Source organism: Loxodonta africana, chromosome 15 (genome assembly GCF_030014295.1).
Source record: "Loxodonta africana isolate mLoxAfr1 chromosome 15, mLoxAfr1.hap2, whole genome shotgun sequence".
Classification (NCBI taxonomy): domain Eukaryota; kingdom Metazoa; phylum Chordata; class Mammalia; order Proboscidea; family Elephantidae; genus Loxodonta; species Loxodonta africana.
The window spans coordinates 47,436,793-47,462,807 of NC_087356.1; the positions used below are offsets into that span (position 1 = coordinate 47,436,793).

At 38.1% G+C, this 26,015-nt stretch overlaps 1 protein-coding gene across 4 annotated transcripts in view; it reads left to right on the forward strand.

Moving 5' to 3' along the window:
• The window catches only part of ZC3H8 (zinc finger CCCH-type containing 8), a 52,294-nt gene that overhangs the window by 13,736 nt on the left and 12,543 nt on the right, over nt 1-26,015 (forward strand). For 2 of the 4 annotated variants that reach the window (XM_010597098.3, XM_010597100.3), the window contains 3 exons: nt 1,012-1,121; nt 1,949-2,005; nt 5,148-6,972. In XM_010597098.3, coding sequence (XP_010595400.1) covers nt 1,012-1,121; nt 1,949-1,984 — 146 coding nt within the window. In that variant the 3' untranslated portion in view covers nt 1,985-2,005; nt 5,148-6,972. The other 2 variants (XM_023557031.2, XM_010597099.3) reach the window with 2 other exon arrangements.

A 26,015-nucleotide genomic window follows, 5' to 3' on the forward strand; every position in this document is an offset into this window, starting at 1 on the left:
GCTCAACCTGAGTAATGTAGCAAATTCATGAGACCTGTTGAAGTTCCAGAAAGACTTTGGCAGAATTTTTGCTGTGATGTTGCCTTATTGAATCCATGTTCTTATAAACTACTTTATGAAAAGAGGTAGGGATTTCATAATTTGGGAGTACCCTGGTGATGTAGTGGTTAAGTGCTACAGCTGCTAACCAAAAGGTTGGCAGTTCACATCCACCAGGCAGATCCACCAGGTGCTCCTTGGAAACTATGGGACAGTTCTACCCTGTCCTATAGGGTTGCCATGAGTTGGAATTGACTCGATGGCAATGGGTTTAGTTTTTTGGGTATGGTGGTGCAGTGGTTAAGAGATCAGCTGCTAACCAAAAGGTCAGCAGTTAGAATCCACCAGCCACTCCTTGGAAACCCTATGGGGCATTTCTACCCTGTCCTATAGGGTCTCTATGAGTCAGAATCGACTCGACGGTGATGGGGTTTAGTTTTATTTTCTTTATATTCTGTATTTTATAGAAGTTAGTGCTCCGTAATTTGAAGAATAACCTTTGATCCTATGTGCAAATGGCATAGAAATGTTGTAAAAACAACAATTCTAATCTGAGGATTTTTTTCCTAGAAAATAATATTGAAGTTGTATAAATTTATCCTAGTTTAAATAAGCCTAGTATTTGAAGGATCCAGATTTGTAAGACATTTAAATAAGAGGCTAACCTTGATTCCCCATCCCAAAAGAATGTTTTAAAAATAATCACATTTCCCAAGGTATTTAAAGTGCATGTCCTTATCTCACATCAATGAAGTATACCAGTAATCTATTATAAGAAGGAAAAAAGTGATAGTTGATAACCTTTATTTATATATCCATCCTAAAATTAGATTTTTCATGTAACCCAATGAAAAACTTATTGTGTTATGTTTTAAATGGAGAATGCTAGTAGGAAAACTAAAGTCATTAAATTAATAGCATAAATTACTTGAGCTGGATTAAAATTGTTCTCTTCCTTAACATTTGAGTTACATGAATATCCATGCAAATTTTACCATACAGGAGCAAAATGTTATCAGGGAGAACATTGCAAGTTTTCCCATGCTCCACTGACTGCCGAAACACAAGAACTGCTAGCTAAAGTAAGTACACTTTTAACAATCTTTTTTTTTTCCTTAAGAATCTATTTGAACTAAGTGTGAGAATTTGAAAAGAGAAATGTTTCTTATAGGTTAGGACATGTATCAGGAATGATAATTTAAGAACTTACTTCAGTTTAGAAAATTATTTTTCATTTGTGTATTTTTCCTTGTAGCTGAAAGTAATTTGACTCATTGCTGGTATAACCTGGAATGTTTTTGAAATCCACAGTCTGGTTAGCAACCTTATTAGCTCAGCTGAACAAAAGAAAGCAAAGCAAATGGAAATAGTACTCCTGCTGTAAATCCTCCTACGAGGAAAGTAAGCATCATTGCTGATAAAACATTCTCAAGTTCCAGCAAAGAATACTGAAGTAATTATTGCAAAGTATTTTCTTCAAATCGTCTTTCAATCTGTGAGAAAAGATGGGAAGATAATGGTTGTTTACTTTATATTCTTGTATGTTACCTGGAGCTAGTCTTTTCAAAATTAATTGAAATATAAGATTATTTTAAAACCAAACCTTAACTATTTCGTGGCAGATGAGTATATACAAATATTAGAAAGTCGAAGGTGCCTATTTCTAGATATCTTTAGGTTTAAAACCGTAAAGATTATTCTGGAATTAGAAGTTGTACCAAATATTTGGTTATTTATTAGTATGAAATGTATGTGGAAAAATGATATATATAAAATTCATTCTTTAGTTCCTGTTGTAGTTGTAAATATTAGATGATTATTAGGATGAATATTACTGAAATCATTAGAAGATTTTAGAAGTATTATGATGTACCTGGATTAGACATTATTTTTTTCTTTTTAATATTAGGTTTTAGATACTGAAAAGAAGTCATCATGTAAATAAAAAGAAAACAGACATAAAAAGGTAAAATTAGAATTTAGCTTGCTTATTTTTTTCTCTCAAATGTCTCTAGAAGTTGGCTTTGGCGACCTCAGTGGATAAAACTAGTTTCTTTATGTTATTATTCAGTACTGCTTTGGCTATTCTTGGTCCTCTTACTCCCATATAGAATTTTTTTTTTTAAACAGCTTTATTTAGATAAAATTTATATATCATTCTTTTTAGGTGGTTTCAGTGCTTTTTAGTAAACTTAAAAAGTTGTACAATTATCACCACGATTCAGTTTTAGAACATTTCCATCACCACTCTTAACCATCTGCAGTCACTCCCCAATCTCACCCCCAGCCCTCGGCAGCCACTTGGCCTATTTTCTGTCTCTATAGCATGTCATATAAATTTCGTTATGTGGCCTTTTGCTTCAGGCTTCTTTCATGTAGTATAATGTTTGAGTTTCGTCCATGTTGTAGCATGTATCAGTAATATTTTTTAATTTGCAGGTTGTATTCCATTATATGGTTAAGCCACACTTTGTTTTTGCATTCTACTGTTGGGTATTTGGATTATCATCCATTTTTAGCTATTATAAATATTTATGGTATAAACATTTTTGTAAGTTTTTGTGCAGATACGTGTTTTTATTTCTCTTGAGTAGATTACAAGGGTTGGAATTGCTGAGTCATACGGGGTATGGTAAATTTATATTTAACTTTTTAAGAACTGCCAAAAGCGGCTGCATCATTTCACATTCCGGGCACAATATGGGGAGGTTTCAGTTTCTCTACATCCCTGTCAACACTTGTTATTGTCAGTCATTTTGATTATAGCTGTCCTAGTAGAGGTGAAGTGGGACCTCATTGTAGCTGTAGTCTGCATTTCCCTGATGATTAGTGACGTTGAACATCTTTTCATGTGGTTATTGGCCACTTGCATATCTTTTTTGGTGAACTGTCTCTTCAGATCTTTCACCCATTTTTTAATTGGGCTATTGTCTTATTATTAAGTTGCAAGAGTTCCATGTAATATGTTATATAAAAGTCCTTTATCAAATGTGTGGTTTGCAAATATTTTGTCCCACTCTATGGCTTATGTGTATCTTATTGCCTGTGCAAAGGCGTTCGACTGTGTGGATCGTAACAAATTATGGATAATGTTACAAAGAATGGAAATTCCAAAACACTTAATTGTGCTCGTATAGAACCTGTACATAGACCAAGAGGCAGTTGTTGGAACAGAACAAGGGGATACTGAGTGGTTTAAAATCAGAAAAGGTATGCGTCTGGATTGTATCCTTTCATCATACTTACTCAATTTGTATGCTGAGCAGATCATCCAAGAATCTGGACTTTATGAAGAACACAGCATCAGAATTGGAGAAGGGTTCATTGCCAACCTGCAACATGCAGATGACACAACCTTGCTTACTGAAATTGGTTTTGAAGCCCTTATTGATGAAGGTCAAAGACCACAGCCTTCAGTATGGATTATACCTCAACATAAAACAAAAATCCTCACAACTGGACCAATAAGGAACATTATGGTAGATGAAGAAAAAGTTGATGTTGTCAAGGATTTTGTTTTACTTGCATCCATAATCAACGCTTGTGGAAGCAGCAGTCGAAAAATCAAATAATGCATTGCATCGGGCAAATCTGCTGCAAAGGATCTCTTTAAAGTGTTAAAAAAGCAAAGATGTCACTTTAAGGACTAAAGTGTGCCTGTGATGTTTTCAGTTGCCTCATATGCATACAAAAGCTGGACTTGAATAAGGCGGACACCTTAGAGTTGTGGTATTGGTGGAGGATATTGAATACATCATGGATTGCCAGAAGAAAAAACAAATCTGTCTTGGAGGAAGCACAGCCAGAATGCTCATTAGAAGCAAGGATGGCAGGACTTCATCTCACATACTGTGGACATGTTATTAGGAGGGACTGGTCCACAACATGCTTGATAAAGTAGAGAGTCCGTGAAAAAGTGGAAGACCTTCAAGGAGATGTGTTGACACAGTGGCTGGAACAATGGGCTCAAGCATAACAACAATTACGAGGGTGGCACAGGACTGGGCAGTGTTTTGTTCTATGTAGGGTCGCTGTGAATTGAAACCAACTCAGTGGCACCTAACAACACCAGCAGTGCAGCATAAACAACCCTGGTGGTTCAGTGGTTAAGTACTCAGCTGCTAACTGAAAGGTTGGCGGTTAAAACCCACCAGTTGCTCCACAGGAGAAAAGTCCTGGCAGTCTTCTCCAGTAAAGATTACAGTGTAGGAAACCCTATGGGGTAGTTCTGTCCTGTAGGGTTGCAATGAGTTGAAATTGACTTCAGCAGCACACAACAACAACAGTGCATCATGATAGCTTTTCATTTTGATGCAGTACAATTTATCTTTTTTTTTTTTCCATTTATAGATCATAACCTTTGGTGTTGTATCTAAGAATTCTTTGCCTAACCCAAGGTCACGAAGATTTGTTTTTATGCTTCCTTTTAAAAGTTTGACAGTTTTAGCTCTTACATTTAGGTCTGTGATTCATTTTGATTCAATTCTTGGGAATGGTATGAGTGAAGGGTTTAAATTCATTTTCTGGCATGCAGATATTCAGTTGTCCCAGCACTGGTTGCCTTGGCAGTCACTGTATCTTTAGTTTTTCTGAATAAGTTTGCTTTAGATTTTGATAAGTGAGTTAAGCCCATGTACACTTACTAAAACAATTGCTATGTTTTGTTTTACTTCTGTCATTTTATATTATAGTTGCTTTATGTTACATTTGCCTTTTTTTCTGTTGTTTTCCTTGCTCGTTATTTCACTTTCTTCCCCTCATCCTCATCCACCTTTGTACAGTACCCTTAAAAAGTTTTCAATCAAATCTTTCTTGGGTATCTTGTAATATAGGTTTTTTTTTTTTTTTTTCCCTGATGTTTCTTTTCTAGAGTCAGATGGAATACTTGCTTTATTTATTTATTTATGGTTCAGTTCTGGTCTTAGTATTTGAATTTGGAGAAAAGGTATTTTTTTGGTATCACTAAACAAGGATATTTAATTCAGTTTGGATTTTTGTTATTCTGCTACATGTTTGTGGGTTTTTTGGCGGGGCGAGTTTGGGGGAGAACAGCACTAGCTTGTTAATTTTCACCAGCTGGTATATTTTTGTTCTGTTTTCTTTTGTAGCTTTGTACAGATGAAGAGTGCTTACGTGTATGCCTGTTCAAGATTGTTCAACACTGGCGATTTGAACTGGTTTACAGGATTGCTCATTTAAAGCGCCCTCTTCTGTCATTGTGACAAAGTGCAGCTTTAATGAATGACTCAGAGGGATGAGATGTAGTGGACAAGTGAGGGGGTTTGTCTTTACTGAGATATTCCAGCCACTGGAACAGAAAAGCATATATGGCACAGGTGCTGACTAGTAGGTAAATGTTGTGGTAGTAAATTACAGAAGTCTCTGATTGAGTTGGTTTTTTCAGTAAAACAGGAAGCAGGGTTAGGATGAATGAGGATAGGTGAAGGTTAGAATGTTTGAGGAGAGAGAACTGTTAGGTAGTTATCTAGAAAGACATTGATATGATATACCAAAAACTACTGCCATCCAGTTGATTCCAACTCATAGTGACCCTATAGGACAGAGTAGAACGGCCCCACAGGGTTTCCAAGGCTGTAAATCTTTATAGAAGTAGACTGCCACGTCTTTCTCCTGCAAAGCAGAGTGGTTTCAAATTGCCTTTTGGTTAACAGCCAAGAGCTTCAACCACTGCACCACCAGGGTTCCTTGATATAATATATGGACTATAAAAATACAGTTAGATCTTTTCGTGTCACTACATACTTTTGCAACATTTTTAATGGTTGCTCACAGTTCTGTTTTATGACTTAAAATAAATTCTGGTTCTATGATTTTTTTTTAACCAATTTCCTGTTGTTGGATATTTGAGTTGTTCCCAGTTTCTTGCTATTATAAATAAAGTGAAATAATGTTCCTTTCTATACTATTTCTAAACTTGGAGTTCTTAGATTTTCTGTTGTTAAAATAGAAGGTTGTTTATCTTTCTCATTGGGTCTTAAACTGTAGTCAGATTATGCCCTTGTGTAATATAAAATTTTTAGTAGTGTAACAGTGTCTTTAACATAATATGCAAATATGTAATTTTCCAAATGCAAATAATAATGAGATTTTTAAATATGTACTTTTACCTAGTGATACCAATTATTATTAGAAAAATACCATGAATCTGAGACCATCCTCATTGTACTTTTTTATTGCTAGAAAAACTAATAGCATCATCAACTTGTAATACATAGAGTATGCCAAAGATAGAGTCACTTCTTATCAAAGTCTTATTTGAATATAGAAGTCACAGCTATTTTGGGTGTAACCTAATCCTGTTAGGCAAGAAAGGGAATTGCATATACTCCAAACAAGGGTTAACCAGACAAGACCTAGGAAGGAGGAAACCAGAATAGATTGGGACCTTAGCAGTAAACAATTGAGAGCTGAGAGTAAATATCTCTCAGAGCCCAGTTGCTGTCTCCTAGGTTGATTGCTCTACTCCCTGGCTGTGGTTAAATGCACTAGAGGAAGTCACAGAGAAGGTCCATTACAAAAACCTTCAATAATTTAAAGAAATTGCTCAAGGGAGTGGTTATATGACCCATAGAATAAGGATCATGCACAACTTAAAGGAATTCAGGATCCGGTCGTAGCTTACACTTACAGAAGGTAAATTTTATGGCAAGCCTGAATATAAGCTAACCTTGGCAAACATGTACAATAAGCTAACATTAATGTACACTTGCTGTGTACCAGTTACTCTGGTATTTTATACCATTTGGCTTCCTTATTTAAGCCTCATGTCAGCCCTCTGAAGTGGATAATATGATCCATTATGTGTAGAAGGGGAATAAATAGGGACATTTAACTTGTATATTTTTTTGTTTTCATGAATGAACCTTGTAAAAACTTGTGTTTGATTTTATATGACAATTTAATATTTCAATTCCTTATAATATTTATAATATATAAAGTTTATAAGAAAAAGTAATTCTTACATTTCAAGAGGCAGTACCCATTTCGCCTGTAAACTTAGAAGACCAAGCAGAGGTTTGAGGGACTTAGAAGTCCCTCAAAAAAAGCTCTTATTTACAATTGATTGTTTTGAAGAAGCAAGCATATCTGTGTCAGCGAAATCTCTTAACTTGGTCTGTTAAATCAAGTTGAGGGAGAGACATTCTGTGTGCCCTGTACACCCAAAACAGCCATTAGTCTGTGTGTCTCTCATACCAGGGTTATTGCAGCACCTTCCAACTGATCTCCTGCCTCCATTCTGTACCTTTTCTACAGTTCATCCTGTTTTCCTCAATTAGAGCCATGGCTCCACTGTGTAGTACCCTGAGTCAAGATCCATTTGTCTGCCTGGTTTTTAAGGTTCTGCGTAGTCTGGCCCTCTCAGTCATACCAAGCTTTATTTCCATGACTGACCTTTGCTTGATACAGCTCCCACCAAGTACATACACAATACAATCATAATCAGTTTAAAAATAAGGACCAGGGAAAATACAGGTAAAAAAGTTGTAATGGTAAAAACCTGTCCATGGATTTGTATGTCATAAGGCCAGCATGGCTATCATAGCTGTACTGAATTTATCCCTGATCTTTTTTGAAGCCAAGAAGAAAAGGGTAAAGTACTAGCGTCAGAAAGGAGGAATGAGATAATTCATAATAATTATGATAATTATAAAATAATTGTAATTATTTGATGATTATAAAATAATAATTATAAAAATAACCTAATCATAAAAACAATTCTTACATGGATCTTTATTATGGAAATCACTGAATAGACAGAGTTCTCATTTCTAAAATTCTGTGTGATAGGTTTCATACAGCTCTTTTTTGTGATCGGTTACTAAAAGCCACATGACAGTAAAACTCAGTTTGGTCATTTGCTAAAATAATATAGGTCAAGTATGTAGTCTTGGTGTTTCGACTTGATCCAGTTACAGAACTTAAGGAATTCAGGCCCGGAAACGTTCAATGACTTGCCCCCCTGTGCTAACAGTTTTCCTAACTTCTAACACATTTATCTTATTTCACCCTGGCTAGTTTCTGATAAACATAACAGTTGGGAGGTTACATTCAAGGGTTCCTTCTTAGCTGTTGGTTGTAGAGATCAAAATACTAGGTCATTTGGTGATCTGGCTTGAAGAGTAAGAATGTATGCATTCCAGAGTTAATAGTCTTTCAGAGACAAAGAAATGTCATGGATTGAATTGTATGCCCCCAAAATATGTCAACTTGGCTAGGCCATGATTCCTAATATGGTGTGATTGTCCACCATTTTGTCATCTGATGTGATTTTCCTATGTGTTATAAATTCTACCTCTATGATGTTAATAAGGCAGGATTAGAGGCAGTTACGTTAATGAGGCATGGCTCAATCTACAAGATTAGGTTGTGTCTTAAGTCAGTCTCTTGAGATATAAAAGAGAGAAGCAAGCAAAGAGACGGGGACCTCCTACCACCAAGAATGCAGAACCTGGAGATGAGTGCTTCCTTTGGACCTGAAGTCCCTGTGCTGAGAAGCTCTTAGGACAGGGGAAGATTGATGACAAGGACCTTCTCCCAGAGCTGACAGAGAAAGCCTTCCCCTTGGAGCTGGTACTGTGACTTTGGACTTATGGCCTCCTAAAGTGTGAGAGAAAAAAATTCTGTTTGTTAAAGCCATCCACTTGTGTATTTCTGTTAAATAGCAACACCGATAACTAAGACAGAACTTGGTACTGGGAGTGGGGTGCTGCTCTAACGGATACCTAAAATGTGGAAGCTGTTTTGAAACTGAATTGATGGAGGCTGGAAGAGTTTTAACGTGCCTAATAAAAGTCTAGATTACCTTGAAGAGACTTGATTGGAATTATGGACATCAAAGATAATTCTGGTGAGGGCTCAGAAGGAAATGAGAGCTGTTACACTGGAGACGGTGCAGATGGCGAGAAGCAGCAGCAGAACCAGGAGACCAGTGCGAGACAGTGCTGGAGCTGACCCACAGAGAAAGCTGAGTGCCTTTGTGCAGGAGGCTTCCTGCTAGGGTGGGGTGCCTCCAGGAATTTATTGGTGGAGCTAGGCTTGCTGACCCAAGGAGCAAGAGAGATGAGTGCCTTCCAGCTGAAGTTTACTGGCAGAGTAGGCCTGCCTCCAGGCACTTATTGGTGAAGCTAAAAAGCTTTGGATCACTCTCCCCAGCAGGGCAGATGTATGCGGTGAGGCCCAAGGGGCCAAGGAACACAAGAAGCAGAGCTGCCTCTGTCTCATAGGGTAGGGCCACAACCTCTGGGGTCTCAAAAGGTGGAGTCACTACTCAGATGGACTAGGAGAATGGGGACTTCATACCACCAAGAAAGCAGCACTGGGAGCAAAGGATGTTCTTTGGAGCTGAGGTTCCTGTGAAAAGAAGCTCCTAGACAATGGAAAGATTGATGCCAATGACCTTCCCCCAGAGCTGACAGAGAAAGTCTTCCCCTGGAGCTGGTGCCCTGAATTTGGACTTCTGGCCTCCTAGACTGTGAGAATAAATTTCTCTTTGTTAGAGACATCTACTTGTATTTCTGTTACAGCAGCACTAGGTAACTAAGACAGAATATAATGTACTTACCCAACCTCTGGGTCACTTTCTCAGTCTTTCGGTAGTACTGTTATATATGTTTGTCTTTTTAAAAAATCTCAGTTCACATTTTGATGTTGATTCATTTTAGAACCTTTTAACTATTTCCATACCTGTCTTCAGAAAACTGCCCTTATTTTCTACTTAAAAAAACCCAAAGACCAAACCCACTGCCGTCAAGTCAATTCTTGACTCATAGCGACCCTATAGGACAGAGTAGAACTGCCCCATAGGGTTTCCGAGGAGGGCCAGGTACATTCGAACTGCCAACCCTTTGGCTAGTAGCCATAACACTTAACCACTACACCACCAGGGTTTTGCTTTAGGTCTATTTTAATTTTAATGATAGCTGACATTTATGGAACACCGACTCTGTGCCAGGCTCTGTTTAGTAATTTTCTGAGTTACTTAATTCTCACAACAGCACTGTGAGGGTACTTTTATCATCTGTATTTTATGGAGAACAGAAACAGATGCACAAAGTGACATGTTAACACTGCCCAGGGTCATGTAAAGGAATAAATTGAGACCCAAAGGAATACACCAATTTATAAAAAAGGATTAATTAAATTTATTATTGAGCCAAAAAAACAAACCCCCTACCTGCCTCCCCCCCCCCGCCCCCCGCCAAAAAAAAAACTGCGTGCAGATAGCCCACAAGAGGCTTCAGAGCTGTTCTGGATTTTCAGCTCTGTGTACATGGAAATAAAGCCACAGTTGTTACATATCCTACTTCTAGTAAACCTTTAGCAGGCACTCAACTTGCTTTAGTAGTTATGTTGAACTTTTTATCAAGCTTACTCTGACATTTTGTTCTCGTAATTATTTGTACCTCCTACAGTTGCCCCTAACAGTGTATTATATATGATTAGTCATATTCTTCAACATGCCTCTATAAGGTTAGACACACAGTAAAAAGTGGTAGAGCCAGAAGTTGAATTCTTTTGCCTGCCTCATGGAACTTGGGGCTCTTTATTTTTCGTGCAGGTTGAAACACTTCAGGATCTTTTTTACTTGCTCTTCTTTTAACAAAATAATCCAGGTAGATTGTCTATAATCCTAGAGGTTTTTATTATATGTATCTGAGACCCAAGGTCTGTGTGTACAAGGTGATTGACTTACCTTAAGTTTAGGCTTTTGGGGGCATGTGATGGGTGGGTATAAAAGAACCATATGTCCTGGCTATCAGCAGACTTTCACTAATGGGTAGGACTTGGTGGAAAAAAATGTGTGAAATGCTAATAGTGAGCAGTTGAATGCAAAACACCCTTAAAGCATTGAGGCTCCGACTAGTTTCAATGATCTTATACTTTTAGTAACATTAGAAATCAATCCAGAGACTGGAAAAATTGAAAGTATTAAGATAATATACAATTGGCACACTTTTCTGGAGAGCGGGCTCAGAGTACATATCAAAAGCCCTAAAAATATGCATTCATTTGACTTAGCAATTTTGCTTTTAGGAAAATTGTGTCTACATGAATAGTTATAAACCTTCAAGTCAATTCTGACTCATAGCAACCCTATAGGACAGAGTAGAACTGCTTCATAGGGTTTCCAAGAAGCGACTAGTGGATTTGAACTGCCAGCCTTTTGGTCAACAGCCAATCTCTTAATCACTGCACCACCAGGGCTCCAGGATGTTTATATTGGCATCTGTTTGTAACAGCAACAACAAACGTTCTGGGCTATAAGCCCTAAATGTGAAATAGTGTGAGATTGGTATACAATTAATTTCTATCCATACAGGGAATACTTTGTGGCCATAACGAGTGATGTAATAGGAAAGTACTCAAGTGAGTTACATATATATTTACCACAATTAAAAAAAAACTTCCCTGTCCCCCCCATTTTTTTCCCCCCAAATTTATAGCATTTTATAAAACAGCATGAGCCCATTAAATAATATACACAAACACACACATGCGTATACATATATGGAAAAATTTCTGAGCGATAAATGATAGATTTCCTAGTATTGAGATTATAGATTTTGTAAAAAAAAAAAAAAGTTTGTCTTTATTTTTAAGATTTTCTCTAGTGAACATATGTCACTCGTGGAAGTAACCCATGTAATTTTTTGTAATTACACTTCTGTATTTTATAAAAGTTAAAGACAATCAGATTTGGCCTACCACTCCTGACAATTTAATATAAGTTGAATTGTAACAGTTACTAATTTAAATCCTTCCTAATAGCTCATTCAGGAACAAATGGACTAAAGCTGGTTATGACTTCCGTGACACTGACGTCTTTATGCACTGAGCCAGGGCTTTGGAGAATATTGAGATATTTCACCATTTGAAAATCAAAGGAAATATAACAATATTCATGAGCCATAAAAACCATTACAAGGTAATGAGCCAATACTTATGACCCAAGGGCTTCAGACTTAAATGTTATTGATTTTAAAAGGTTCCATTCAGGCCAGTTGATAAGAACTTACATGAATAGAGTGCAGACTAGATGAGAATTTCTGGCTTCACCTGCTCTCAGAAAAAGATTCTATTAAATCAGTATCAGATGGCAAATCTGGCATTTTTTAAATAAAATCGAATGTGCTTTTTTTCCTTATATATATAAGGGAAAGGGTAAATGAGTTTATTTCCTTAATCATGCCCTAATATAATACTTGTTAGGTGCCATTGAGCTGATTCCAACTCATCGCGACACTGTCCAGTCCTGTGCCATCCTCACAACCATTGCTATGTTGGAGCCCATTGTTACAGCCCCAGTGTCAGTCCATCTCATTGAGGGTCTACTTTTTCCCTAACACTCTTTTACCAAGCACGATGTCCTTCTCCAGGTACTGATCCCTCCTGATAACATGTACAAAGCATGTGAGACGGGATTTCGCCGTTCTTGCTTCTAATGAGCATTCTGTCTGTACTTCTTCAAGACAGATGTGTTTGTTCTTCTGGCAGTCCATGGTATATTCAGGGCCTGACTTAAGTCGTGGTGTTTTCAATCACTTCATATGCATATGTAAGCTGGACAATGAATAAGGAAGACCAAAGAAGAATTGATGCCTTTGAATTACGGTATTGGCAAAAAATATAATGGTAGAGTATTAAAAAATTAGTTTCAGGGATTGATTAATCTGCCTTCTCTAAAACTCACTTTTCAGAAGCCAAAGGTCAGTATTCAGAATCTTAACTGTGACTAGAGAGGCTGTGCTTTATTATTCTCCATCACTGGCTTTTGCAGGCAGGGCTCACACTGCCAATCAGAAGCACAAACAACATTTGAAGTTTGATGAGATTAGAATATCCGGGTCAGCACTTGCTCTATGCTAGATCATCTATATCAAATCCCTATTAATTACAGGGATTATCATAGTAATAATAGTGTTTGTTACTATATGTAGCTGAGGAAACCAAGTCTTTAAGGAGGCGTTACATGCCTTGGGCCTCTGTAGCACATATGCTTAGTTGTTCACCATCACATATGTTTATTCCCCTTCCTAACAGGATTTCAGTATTGGTTAACAGTTCCGCCTCCTCCATGGAGTCATCTGTGCTTTGCAGACAGTGGGCCCTGGTCCCAGTCCTAATGTTTCAATAGGGGTCTAAACCTGTGGTTCTCAACCTTGGCTTCACCTTGGAATCACCTGGGAAATTAAAAACAAATACTGATGCCTTGGGCCCACTTTCAGAGATTCTCTTTGTCTCTTCTGGCCTGGGGTATGCACATCAGATTATTGAGAGCCCCCAGTTGACTCTAAAGCACAGCCAATGTTGAAAACCACTGGTCTCAACAAATAATGAAGGTACCATTCTTGCCAGTAATTGGTTTAGGCTTGAAAGATGAAGACATGTCCCCAGGTCACATCTAGGAATGTTATCTTTTCAGAGAGGTGACGAAGAGGTTGGATGTTGCCATGTCTGAATATAACACAGAACTGCTGCAGCTGTCTTATGACCTCAAGGGGAACTAGCTAACCTGTTGAGGATGACAGAATAGAATGTTGAGAAGGATCAGGTCTTTGATAATAATGAAGCCACAGAATTAACCAACCTTAGGAGATGCCTGGTTTTCAGATTTCATGTCATGTGAAGTAACACATTTTATTTACAGTTTAAACCATTTTGATTTGGATTTTCTGTTAACCAGCAGCCAAAGGCAAGCTAACAAGCGTGGGCCAAGAGTCAAACCTACATTTGTATATCCAAAGCCCAGTACTCTTCACCAAAGACTGCTTTCACTGTGTTCTGCTCCTACAAAGATCACACTTTATGAAGCAGGTTTAAGAAAAGAGGGAAAACAAAAACTCACAGGGATATTTTCATAATATGGAGCAGAAAACTGGACAGGGATAGGTATGTTTAGAAGGGCTAAAGGGAAAGGGGAGAATGTGCCTATGTTGGGTAGGAAGGGATAAGATGGCCAACTCACCTAAAACTGTGACATGCTATTGATTCCTTTGAAAATCTTCAATACTCATTCACATCATTTGAAAATAAAGTGAGCTGAAACAGACTTTTTTTAGTTACTATATGTCATTAATTCTGAGGTACACATTTATTTTCACATTTAACATCTCTGAAATTGCAATGTATTTACAGTAGATAAAATATATCTTAATTGGCAGGTTATTTTTTTTTTCTTAGTGATACATAAAAATGGTGGATCTTACTAAGTCATTGATATATTTAGATTTGATTGGATGTAATTTTTAACTGAAGTAATACATGCATACAGTCCAAAGTTTACTTTGAAATAAAATTTGTGAAATTATGGTACAATGGGTTTTCTCTTATACAGCCTTTCTGGTCCTGGGTTTGTAATTCTCCCACAATGATTGGTTGGGCTGCAATCTTGCATGGGATTGGTTGGCTTACTTTCCTCATAAGCATCTTACAAGGGATTGGTTAGTTTACTGTCTGCGTAAGTGGCTTGCAGGGATTGGTTGGTTTACTGTCCACATAAGGAGCTTGGAAGGATTAATTGGCTTACTGTCTGCATAAGAGGCTTGCAAATCCACCCACTAGGATTGGTCTGATTGTAATCTGCCTAAGGAATTGGTTGGTTTATGAAAGCCATGCCTGAAATTGACAAGGAGTTCCTATATAAACTGCCAATCTGACAGGTTCTTGGGGCTCCCTGACAGAAGAGCGCCAGGAGAGGAGTACTACTTTGTACATGTTCCTTCTGTTGAGAACCTCTCAGAAGAGCTATAATACAGGTCAAGGGCTGTAATCCTGAAATAGTAACATGCTACTTTTGGTTTGAAGTGTTTAGTCCATTTACAGTTAATGTAATTACTGATAAGGTCGAGTATATGTCCATCATTTTGTTATTTTCTGAGTGTCTTATGTCTTTTTTCTTCCTCTATTCCTCCATTAATGGCTTTTTTTGCATTAAATAGGTATTTTCCAATCTGTCATTTTAATTCCTTTGATGTTCCTTTTAGTACATGTTTTTGAGTTATTTTGTTGTGGTTGCCTTGGAGATCACAATTAGCATCTTAAAATGATCTAGTTCAGATTAATAGCAACTTAATTTCAATAGTAGACAAAAACCTCATTCCAATATAATTTTAATCCTTCTTTCCTCTGTACAATTGTTATACAAATTAAATTTTTATACATTATAAGCCCATCAACACAGTTTTATAATTATTGTTTTATGCAGTTGTATTTCAAATCAGAAAAAAAATGCTATATATTACTTGGAAACTGGTAGTGGTTAAGTGCTATGGCTGCTAATGAAAAAAAGGTCGGCAGTTTGAATCCACCAGGCACTCCTTGGGAACTTTTTGGGGGCAGTTCTGTGTTCTTCAGGGTCACTATGAGTCAGAATTGACTCGATGGCAATGGGTTTCGTTTATATATTACCTATGTAGTTTTCTTTTCCAGTGTTCTTTATTTCTTTGTGTGGGACTCAAGTTACTCTCTAGTGTCCTTTCGTTTTAGCCTGAAGGACTCCTTTTAATATTTCTTATAGAGTAGATGTGATAACAATGAATTTTCTCAGTTTTTCTGTATCTGGGACTATGTAAATTCTTCCTTTTTAAATGAAGGGTAGTTTTTCTGGACACATTCCTGGTTGCTGGTCTTTTTCATTCAGCTCTTTAATATGTCATCCCACTGCTTTCTGGCATCCATGATTTCTGATGAAAAGCCTGATGTTGCTCTTGTTGAGCATCGTTTGTGTTTCATGACTTACTTTTCTCTTGTTGCTTTAAAAAGCCTTTACTTTGTGGCCATCTAAGAAGGAACTATTGGTCTCTTCCCACCTGGAACAAAGGAGAATGAAGATATCCAAAGATTCAAGGAAGCAATTAGTCCAAAGGATGGATGGCCCACATGAACCACAGCCTCCTTTAACCTGAGACCAGAAGAACTACATGGTGCCCAGCTACCAATACTGACCACTCTGATTGAGATCATAATAGAAGGTCCATAGAATAGGTAAAAAATGTATAACAAAATTCAAAAAGAAAGACCAGACTCACTGGTATGAAAGAGACTGGAGAAACCCCTGAGGTTATTGCCCTGAGACAACCTTCTAACTTGAAACTATAGACACTCCTGGAGGCTACCTTTCAGCCAAATAATAGACGGGGCTATAAAATAAACAATAACATCCGTGAAGAACGTGCTCCTTAGAACAGTCAACTGTACGAGACCAAAAGGGCAACATTTGCCTAAAACTAGAGATGAGAAGACAGTGCAAGACAAAGAAGCTGAACTAATAGAAATGGGCAACCCAGGTAGGAAATAGGGAGGGTGCTGACACATTGTAGGGATTGCAACCAAGGTCATGAAAAATTTGTATAAGAATCATTGATTGGGAAATTAATTTGCTATGTAAACATTCACCTAAAGCACAATACAGTGTTAAAAAAAATTCTTTGCCTTTCAAAAGTTTGACTATGATGTGTTTAGGTATGAACTTTGAGTTTATCCTACTTAGAGTTCTTTGAGCTTCTTGGATGTACATATTAATGCTTTTCGTCCAGTTTGGGAAGTTTTCAAACATTACTTCTTCAAACACCTTTTCTACCCTTTCTCTATCTCCTCTTCTTCTGGAACTCCCATTATGCATATTTTCTTATGCTTGATGGTGGCCCCACTGGTCTCATAGGCTCTGTTCACTTTTCTTTTTCTTTTTTTTTTTCTGTTGTTCCTCAAACAGGATAATCTCAATTGACTTATATTCGAGTTAGCTGATTCTGTCTTCTAGTTGCTGATATCTGGTATTGAGTCTCTCTAGTGAGATTTTCATTTCAGTTATTACACTTTTCAACTCCATTCTTATATGGTTCTCTTAAACAATTTATTTCTCTTTATTAATAGTCTCTATTTGGTGAGACAACATTCTCACATTTTCCTTTGCTGATTATTTAGACATGTTTTCCTTTATTTCTTTGAACATATTTTTAGTACCTAATTTAAAGTCTTTGGCTATTAAGTCCAACAGCTGGGCTTTCTTAGGGACAGCTTCATTAAATACTTCTTTTTTCTGCATATGTACCACACTTTTCTGTTTCTTTGCATGTCTGTAATTTTTTTTCATTGAGAACTGGACATTTTGAGCAATATGATATATCAACCCTGGAAGTCAGATCAAATCCCCCAGGATTTGTTACTGTTGCTGTTTGTTGTCATTATTGTTGTTGTTTAGCAATTTTTTTTCTGGCCTAATTTGGTAAAGTCTGCATTCTTTGTTATGTACGGCTATTGAAGTCTATGCTTAGTTATCTTAAACCAAACCTGTTGCTGTCGAGGCAATTCTGACTCATAGTGACCCTATAGGACAGAGTAGAACTGCCCCATAGAGTATCCAAGGAGCACCTGGTGGGTTCAAACTGCCTACCTTTACGTTAGCAGCCGTAGCTCTTAACAACTATGCCACCATGGTTAGTTATCTTAGTGGTCAGCTAATGATTGAACAAAGGAGTCCTGGTGGCATAATGGTTAAAGTGATAGATTGCTAACCGAAAAGTCTGCATTTGAACCCACCAGCCACTCCATGAAAAAAAGGTGAGGCAGTCTGCTTCTGTAAGCATTATACCCTTGGGAACCCTATAGGGTAGTTGTACTCTATCCTATAGGGTTTGGTATGAGTCAGAATCAACTTGATGGCAATGGGTAATGATCGAACAGATATTTCCTTAAACTCTTTGAACATATGAGTCTCCCAGATTTTTCTCAGGGACTCTATATGTGTGTTAGAACCCATCTTCAATATCCTGACAGGCAGTTTACATCTCTACCTTATACTTCCCTTCCTGCTTGACAGGAGTCTCAACATAGCTAGAGGTGAGAGCCTAGGGCCTTCTCAGATCTTTCCTAGGCATGCACACTGCCCTGGGCATGCACACAACCCTGAGCATGTGTATAGTCTTCCAGATTTCCTGTTATGTGTTGGAGCTTTTCAAAGCCCCAAATGGACATCTCGCTGCCCAGTTTTTCCTTTTTTTTTTTTTTTTTAATTTCTCATACAAAATTTATTCATATATTGTTTTGAGACATTAGTTGCAATCCCCACAAGGTGACAGCACACTTCCCCTTTCCACCTCAGGTTCCCTGTGTCCATTCAACCAGTTCCTGTCCCTTCCTGCTTTCTCAGCCTGCCTCGGAACAGGGGCCGCCCATTTGGTCTCATGTATCTAATTGAACTAAGAAGCACACACCTCATGTGTATTATTTTTTGTTTTATACTGCTGTCTAATCTTTGTCTGAAGTGTGGGCTTCAGGGATGATTTCAGCTCTGGGTTAACAGAGCATCCAGGGGACATAGTTTCAGGGGTTCCTCCAGCCTCTGCCAGACCATTAAGTCTGGTCTTTTTTCATGAATTTGGGTACTGCTCTGCCCTTTTATCCTGCTCCGTCCAGAACTTTCTGTTGTGTTCCCTCACAGGGTGGTTATTGGTGGTAGCTGGGCACCGTTTAGTTCTTCTGGTCTCAGGCTGCTGGAGTCTCTGGTTTATGTGGACCTTCAGTCTCTTGGACTAATATTTTCCTTGTGTTTTTGGTTTTCTTCATTCTCCTTTGCTCCAAGTGGACTGGAACCAACTGATACATCTTAGGTGGCCGCTTGCAAGTTTTTAAGACCCCAGACGCCACTCACCAAAGTGGGGTGCAGGATATTTGACCTAGATTGACCCAGCTGACCTAGATGTCCCCTAAAACTGTGGTCCCCAGGCCCCAGCCCCAGCTACTCTGTCCCTCGAAGTGTTTGGATGTGTTCAGGAACTTCCTAGCTTTTGCTTTGGTCCAGTTGTGCTGATTTCCCCTGTATTGTGTGTTTTCCTTCCCTTCACTGAAGATTGATACTGGTGTATTATCTACTTCGTGAACTCCCGTCCTTTGTCCTCCCCACCCTCGTAACCATCAAAGAATGCTCTCTTCTTTGTTTAAACTTTTTCTTGAGCTCTTATAACAGTGGTCTTAAACAATATTTGTACTTTTGGACTGACTAATTTCACTCAGCATAATGCCCTCCAGATTCATCCATGTTGTGAAGTGTTTCATGGGCTCATCATTGTTCGTTATCATTGCATAGTATTCCCTTGTGTGTATGTACCATAATTTGTTTATCTATTTGTCTGTTGATGGACACCTAGATTGTTTCCATCTTTTTGCTACTGTGAACAGTGCTGCAATGAACATGGGTGTGCATATGTCTATTTGTGTGATGGCTCATATTTCTCTAGGATATATAGCAAGGAGTGGGATTGCTGGATTGTACGGTACTTCTATTTCTAGCTTTTTAAGGAAGTACCAAATCGTTTTCCAAGGTAGTTGTACCATTTTACATTCCCACCAGCAGTGCATAAGTGTTCTAGTCTCTCCACAACCTCTTCAATGTTTATTATTTTGTTTTTTGGATTAGTGCCAGCCTTGTTGGGATGAAATGGTATCTCATTGTAGTGTTGATTTTTGTTTCTGTATTGGCTAATGATTGTAAGCATTTCGTCAGGTGTCTGTTAGCCACCTGAATGTCTTCTTTGGTGGTCTGTTCATATCCTTTGCCCATATTTCAGTTGCGTTATTTGTCCTTTGTTGTTGAGGTGTTGCTGTGTTCTTGTAGATTTTAGAGATTAGACCCTTATAGGATATGTCATAGCCAAAAAAAATTTTCTCAGCCTGTAGATTCTCTTTTTATTCTTTTGTTGAAATCTTTTAATGAGCATAAGTGTTTGATTTTTAGGAACTTCCAGTTATTCAGTTTCTCTTCTGGTGCTTGTGCATTGTTGGTTATGGTTTGTATACTATTTATGCCATGTATTAGGGCTCCTAGCATTGTCCCTATTTTTTTCTTCCATGATCTTTATCATTTTAGATTTTGTATTTAGGTCTTTGGTCCATTTTGAGTTAATTTTCGTACATGGTGTAAGTTATGGGTATTGTTTCTTTTTTTTGCAGATGGATATCCAGTCATGCAAGCACAACTTGTTAAAGAGACTGTCTTTTCCCCATTTAATCGGCTTTGGGCATTTGTCAAATATCAGCTGTTTGTATGCAGATGGATTTACGTCTGGATTCTCAGTTCTGTTCCATTGGTCTATATATCTGTTCTTGTATCAGTACCAGGCTGTTTTAACTACTGTGGTGGGATAATAGGTTCTAAAATCAGGTAGTATGAGGCCTCTCACTTTTTCTTCAGTAATACTTATGCGGATCCTCTTCCCTTTCCATATGAAGTTGGTGATTTTTTTCTCCATCTTATTAAAAAATGCCATTAGAATTTGCATCGGGATTGCATTGCATCTGTAGATTGACATTTGCACGATGTTGAGTCTTTCTATCCATGAGAATGGTATGTTTTCCCACTTATATAGGTCTCTTGCAGTAGTGTCCTGTAGTTTTCCTTGTATAAGTCTCTGGTTAGGTTTATTCCTAAGTATCTTATCTTCTTCGGGGCTACTGTAAATGGTATTGATTTGGTGATTTCCTTTTTGAAGTTCTCTTTGTTGATGTAGAGGAATCCAAGTGATTTTTGTATGTTTATCTTGTATCCTGATGCTTTGCTGAAATCTTCTATTCCAGTAGTTTTCCTGTGGATTCTCTTGGGTTTCCTGTGTATAAGATCATATCATCTGCAAATAGGGATACTTTTACTTCTTCCTTACCAATTTGGATGCTCTTTATGTTTTTATCTTGCCTTATTGCTCTGGCTAGTTAGGCGCTCTGGCACAATGTTGAATAAGAGTGGTGATAAAGGGCATCTTTGTCTGGTTCCTGTTCTCAAGAGGAATGCTTTCAGACTCTCTCCATTTAGAATGATGTTGGCCGTTGGCTTTGTATAAATGCCCTTTATTATACTGAGAAATTTCCTATTTTGCTGAGAGTTTTTATCAGGCATGGGTGTTAGACTTTGTTAAGTGCCTTTTCTGCATCAATTGATAAGATCAAGTCATTCTTATATTTTATTTATGTGATGGGTCACATTAATTGATTTTCTAATGTTGAACCATCCCGGCATACCTGCTCTGAATCCCACTTGGTCATGGTGAATTTTTTTTTTGATATGCTGTTTAATTTATTGGCTAGAATTTTGTTGACATTTTTTGCATCTATGTTCATGAGGGATATTATTAGTCTGTAATTTTCTTTTTTTGTGGTGTCTTTACCTGGATTTGGTATCAGGGTTATGCTGGCCTCATAGAATGAGTTTTGGAGTATTCCTTCCTTTTCTGTGCTCTGAAATACCTTTAGTAGTAGTGGTGTTACTCTTTTCTGAAAGCTTGGTAGAATTCTCCAGTGAAGCCATCACGGCCAGGGTGTTTTTTTGTTGGGAGTTTCTTTTTATTACCTCCTCAATCTCTTCTTTTGTTATGGGTTTATTAATTTTTTCTACCTCGATTTGTGTTAGTTTAGGTAGGTAGTGTGTTTCTAGAAATTTGTTCATTTCCTTGAAGTTTTCAAATTTGTTTGGAGTACAATTTTTCATAGTATTTTTTTATGATCCTTTTTATTTCATTTGGGTGTATTGAGATATCATCCATCTCTTTTCGTATTTGGGTTATTTGCTTCATCTCCTGTCTTTCTTTTATCAGTTTGGCCATTGGTTTATCAATTTTGTTGATCCTTTCAAAAAACCAACTTTTGGTCTTCTTGACTCAATTATTTTTCTACTCTCTTTTCATTTATTTCTGCTCTACTTGTTATTATTTCTTTTCTTCTGGTGCCAGACGGCTTCTTTTGCTGCTCTCTTTGTTTAAGTTATAGGGTTAATATTTTTATTTTGGCCTTTCTTCTTTTTGGATATGTGCATTTATTGCTGTAAGTTAACTTCTAACCACTGCTTTTGCTGTGTCCCAAAGGTTCTGGTAAGGTATGTTTTCATCCTCATTTGATTCTATGAATGTCTTTATTTTGTCCTTGATTTCTTCTATAACCCAGTAGATTTTGAGCAAGGTGTTGTTCAGTTTCCATGTATTTGATTTTTTTTTTTCCTTTGCTGTTTCTATTATTGATTTCTACTTTTATGGCTTTATGGTCAGAAAAGATGCTTTGTAATATTTTGATGTTTTGGATTTTGATGTATTGTGGCCTAAAATATGGTCTATTTTGGAGAATGTTCCATATGCTTTGGAAAAGAAAGTGTACTTGGCTACCGTTGGGTGGAGTGTTCTGCATATGTCTTTGAGGTGAGGTTGATTGATTGTGGCATTTAGATCATCCATGTCTTTATTTAGTTTCTTTCTAGATGTTCTATCCTTTACCGAAAGTGGTGTGTTGAAGGCTGTTACTATTGTTGTGGAGCTGTTTTTTCTCTTTTCCATGCTGTTAGAGTTTGTTTTATGTATTTTTGAGGCCTGTCACTGGGTGTGTGTATATTTATTATGGTTATGTCCTCCTGGTGTATTAACTCTTTAATCATTATACAGTGTCCTTCCTTATCTTTGGGGGTGCATTTTGTTTTAAAGTCTATTTTGTCAGAGATTAATATTGCCACTTCTGCTCTTTTTTGGTTGTTTGCTTGATATATTTTTTCCATCCTTTGAGTTTTAGTTTGTATCTTTGAGTCTAATGTGTGTCTCCTGTAAGCAGCCTGTAGACAGATTGTGTTTTTTACATATTCTGTCACTCTCTAGTTATTGATGCATTTTAGTCCATTCACATTAAGTGTAATTACTGATAAGTATGAGTTTACTCTTGTCATTGTGATTTTGTGTGTGTGTGTGCATGTATGTGTGGTGTTTACAGTTTCTTTGTTCCACTTAATTTTCTGTGCTGCGTCATTTTTCTTTATATATTTTCTTTTCATCTTTTTCATCGTTGATTTTGTATTTGCTGAGTCTTTATGTTTTTCTTGTTTTTTATTTTGATATGTAGGATTGTTAGTTTTCTTTGTGGTTACATCAATATTTAACTCTATTTTTCTAAGTTTAAACCAATTGTTTATTTCTTAATATTGCCTTAACTTCATCTCCATATGGAAGTCCTTTGACTATACTATTTATTCCCTCTTTTTTGTTTTAATGTTGTCGTCATTTACGTATTGATGTCTTTGTTTCCCTATTTTCAGTCTTTTAGCTTTGACTTATTTTTGTGACTTCTCTGGGTTGATATCTGGTTGTTCTGTCCTGTGTTCTAGTCTCAAGTTGTTGTCTGATATTGTTGCTTCTATAACTGAAGGACTCCCTTTAACATTTGCTGTAATTTTCATTTGGTTTTTACAAATTCCATAAACTTCTGCTTATCTGGAAATGCCCTAATTTTGCTGTCATATTTGAGAGACAGTTTTGCCAGATATATAATTCTTGGCTGGCAGTTTTTTTCCTGCAAGGCTTTATATATGTCATTCCATTGTCTTCTTGCCTGCATGGTTTCTGCTGAGTAGTCCGAGGTTAGTCTTATTGATTCTCCTTTGTAGGTGACTTTTTGTTTCTCCCTATCCACTCTCAAGGTTTTATCTTTAGCAAGTTTGATTATTATATGTCTTGGTGACTTTCTTTTGGAATCTACCCTGTGTGGTGTTCATTGAGCTTCTTGGATAGGTATCTTCTTCTCTTTCATGGTATTAGGGAAGTTTTCTGCCAGTAAGCCTTCAACAATTCTGTCTGTATTTTCTGATCCCCCCTGTTCTGGTACTCCAATCACTCATAGGTTTTTCCTCTTGATACTGTCCCACATAATTCTTACAGTTTATTTTTTTGAATTCTTTTTTTTTCCTGATTTTTCCTCAAATAAATTGATGTCAAGGGATTTATCTTCACTCTCACTAATTCTGACTTCCATTGCCTCAATTCTGCTCCTGTGACCTTGCATTGAGTTGTCTAATTCTGAAATTTTATATTTAATCTTGGATTTCCAGTTGTTCTTTCTCTATTGTTTCTAGAAGCCTGTTAAATTTGTCATTCTGTTCTTGTATTGTTTTCCCGACTTCCTGTATTGTTTTTTCTGTGTGTTCCTTGGCTTGGTCTGAGTTTTGCCTGATGTCCTTCCCGATCTCTTCAAGAACTCTATATCTTAATCTTTTGAATTCTAACTCTGGTAATTCCAAGGTCTTCTCTTCCTCTGGAAGGTTTTCTGGTTCTTTATTTTGGTCACTTGCTGGAGCCATCCTGACCTGCTTCTTTATGTGATTTGATATTGAGTGTTGTCTCTGAGCCATCAGTAAGTTATTATATTTGTTTATTGTATGTTTGTTTACTGTGTCCTAGCTTTTTGTTTTGTTTTGATAAGCCCAAGTAGGCCGGGTGTGTGAGCTACTTTGGTTATTGGCATCTTTGAAGCTTTCATGTCTTGTCTCCATGTGGATAGAGCCCAGGAGTCTGTTTACTTTTCTTGTGCAGATGCAGCTCAGTTGTCTAGGTTGTCAGTCACCAAGTGTGTGGTGCAGACTCTCACCTACAGTCCTAGACAGGCAGGACTGTGTAGGGGTGTTAGGAGTAGACACAGGTATCTGGCTGAAGTAGGGGGCTATGTGCTCAGCAAGGCAGGGGGCTCATGGCTACCGCTTAGTCCCTGGGTCAAAGGTCTACCCCTGTCCCCTAGAGCACATGGGGGCGTCAGTTTTGCAGCTGGTCCTTGGGCACCCAGTGCTATTGGCTCTAAGGACTGGGAGGCACCATTTATTCTTAGGCCCCTGATGTGACTGCGTGAGGTCTCTGTTTAATGGGCAAGGCGGTGTCAATGTCATGAATCTGCAACTCCCCCTTGGCTGCTGCAGTTGAAAATAGGTTTCAGGTGTATGCCCTGTTCTTTTATGCTAATGAGGGCATGTGTTGTTGAATCAGCCTACACAGGTCTAGGCAGGAGTGAAGGGCACTACAAGTCCATAGACCCCTTGTGCCAGTGCCTAGGCAAAGGGGCAGTGCCTGCCCTGAGTTCCTGGCTTAGGGGGATTGGCTTTTTTTTTTTTTTTTTTTTTAAGCCATGAGGCTAGTTTGGGTGGGGATAGCCCTGAGTTCTGGCTTAGGGGGTGTGGCAGTTGTTGAAAACTCCTGGACTGGCACTGGAGCAGAGCAGGGTGGGGGGTGTGTGAGGGGAAAGAGACACTTCTTCTCTGTGAAAGTCCCAGAGTGGGAGAGGTTATTTTGCCCCCACGTAGCAAGTTAGATGCTTGCACTGAACTTTCACAGATCCAGCGTGGCTTTCCCCCGGCTCTGGAGGCTTGTGCAGACTCTCCGCGGCCTGGCCTCTCCTGATATGGTGAGATTCATCCTGAAGCTATTGCTCGCCTGCATGCACTGGTCGACCCAGCCACCAGGGTGCCAGCAACCTCATGACTGGCATTTCTTCACAGCTTCTGAACTGTCTCTCTTTCCCCTTGCCACTCATTTGACTCCTCAGCTTTGCCTTTGATGATCAGGGCTTCTAGATTGTCATGTGTAATCGACTCGCTTGGTTTTTTCAGGTCTTTGTTGTAAGAGGGATGACAGGAAGCATCTGACCATTCCGCCATCTTGGCCCCCCTCCCAGTTTTTCCTTTTAAGTTTTTAAAACTGGCAATGCCCAAACTGGCAATGCCACCTCGGCAGTTGCAGTGTTAAACAGTTGCTGCTGATTGTTTTTTTTAAATGTCCTGTGGGTAGGGCTGTTCCCACAGAGTGAGCTCTGAGTATGAACAGACCCTGAGGATATAGCTTTTCAGTGAGCTGTCAGACAGATCAAATAATGACAGTTCGGGGTGGATGGAGCTTTTGAGGTAGCCCTGGTGGTACAGTGGTTAAAAGCCCTACTACTAACCAAAAGGTTGGCAGTTGGAATCCACCAGCCACTCCTTGGAATCCCTATGGGCAGTTATACTCTGTCCTATAGAGTCACTACAAGTTGGAATCAACTCGATGGCAGTGGGTTGGATTGGAGCTTTCGGGGAGTTCCAAACCTGTTCTGCCTTCTTCAGTGACCACGGGGGTGCTGGCCAGTGACCTGGTGTTTGCAGCTATCATAGCTGTGTGACTGTTGATCTTCAAGTCTAT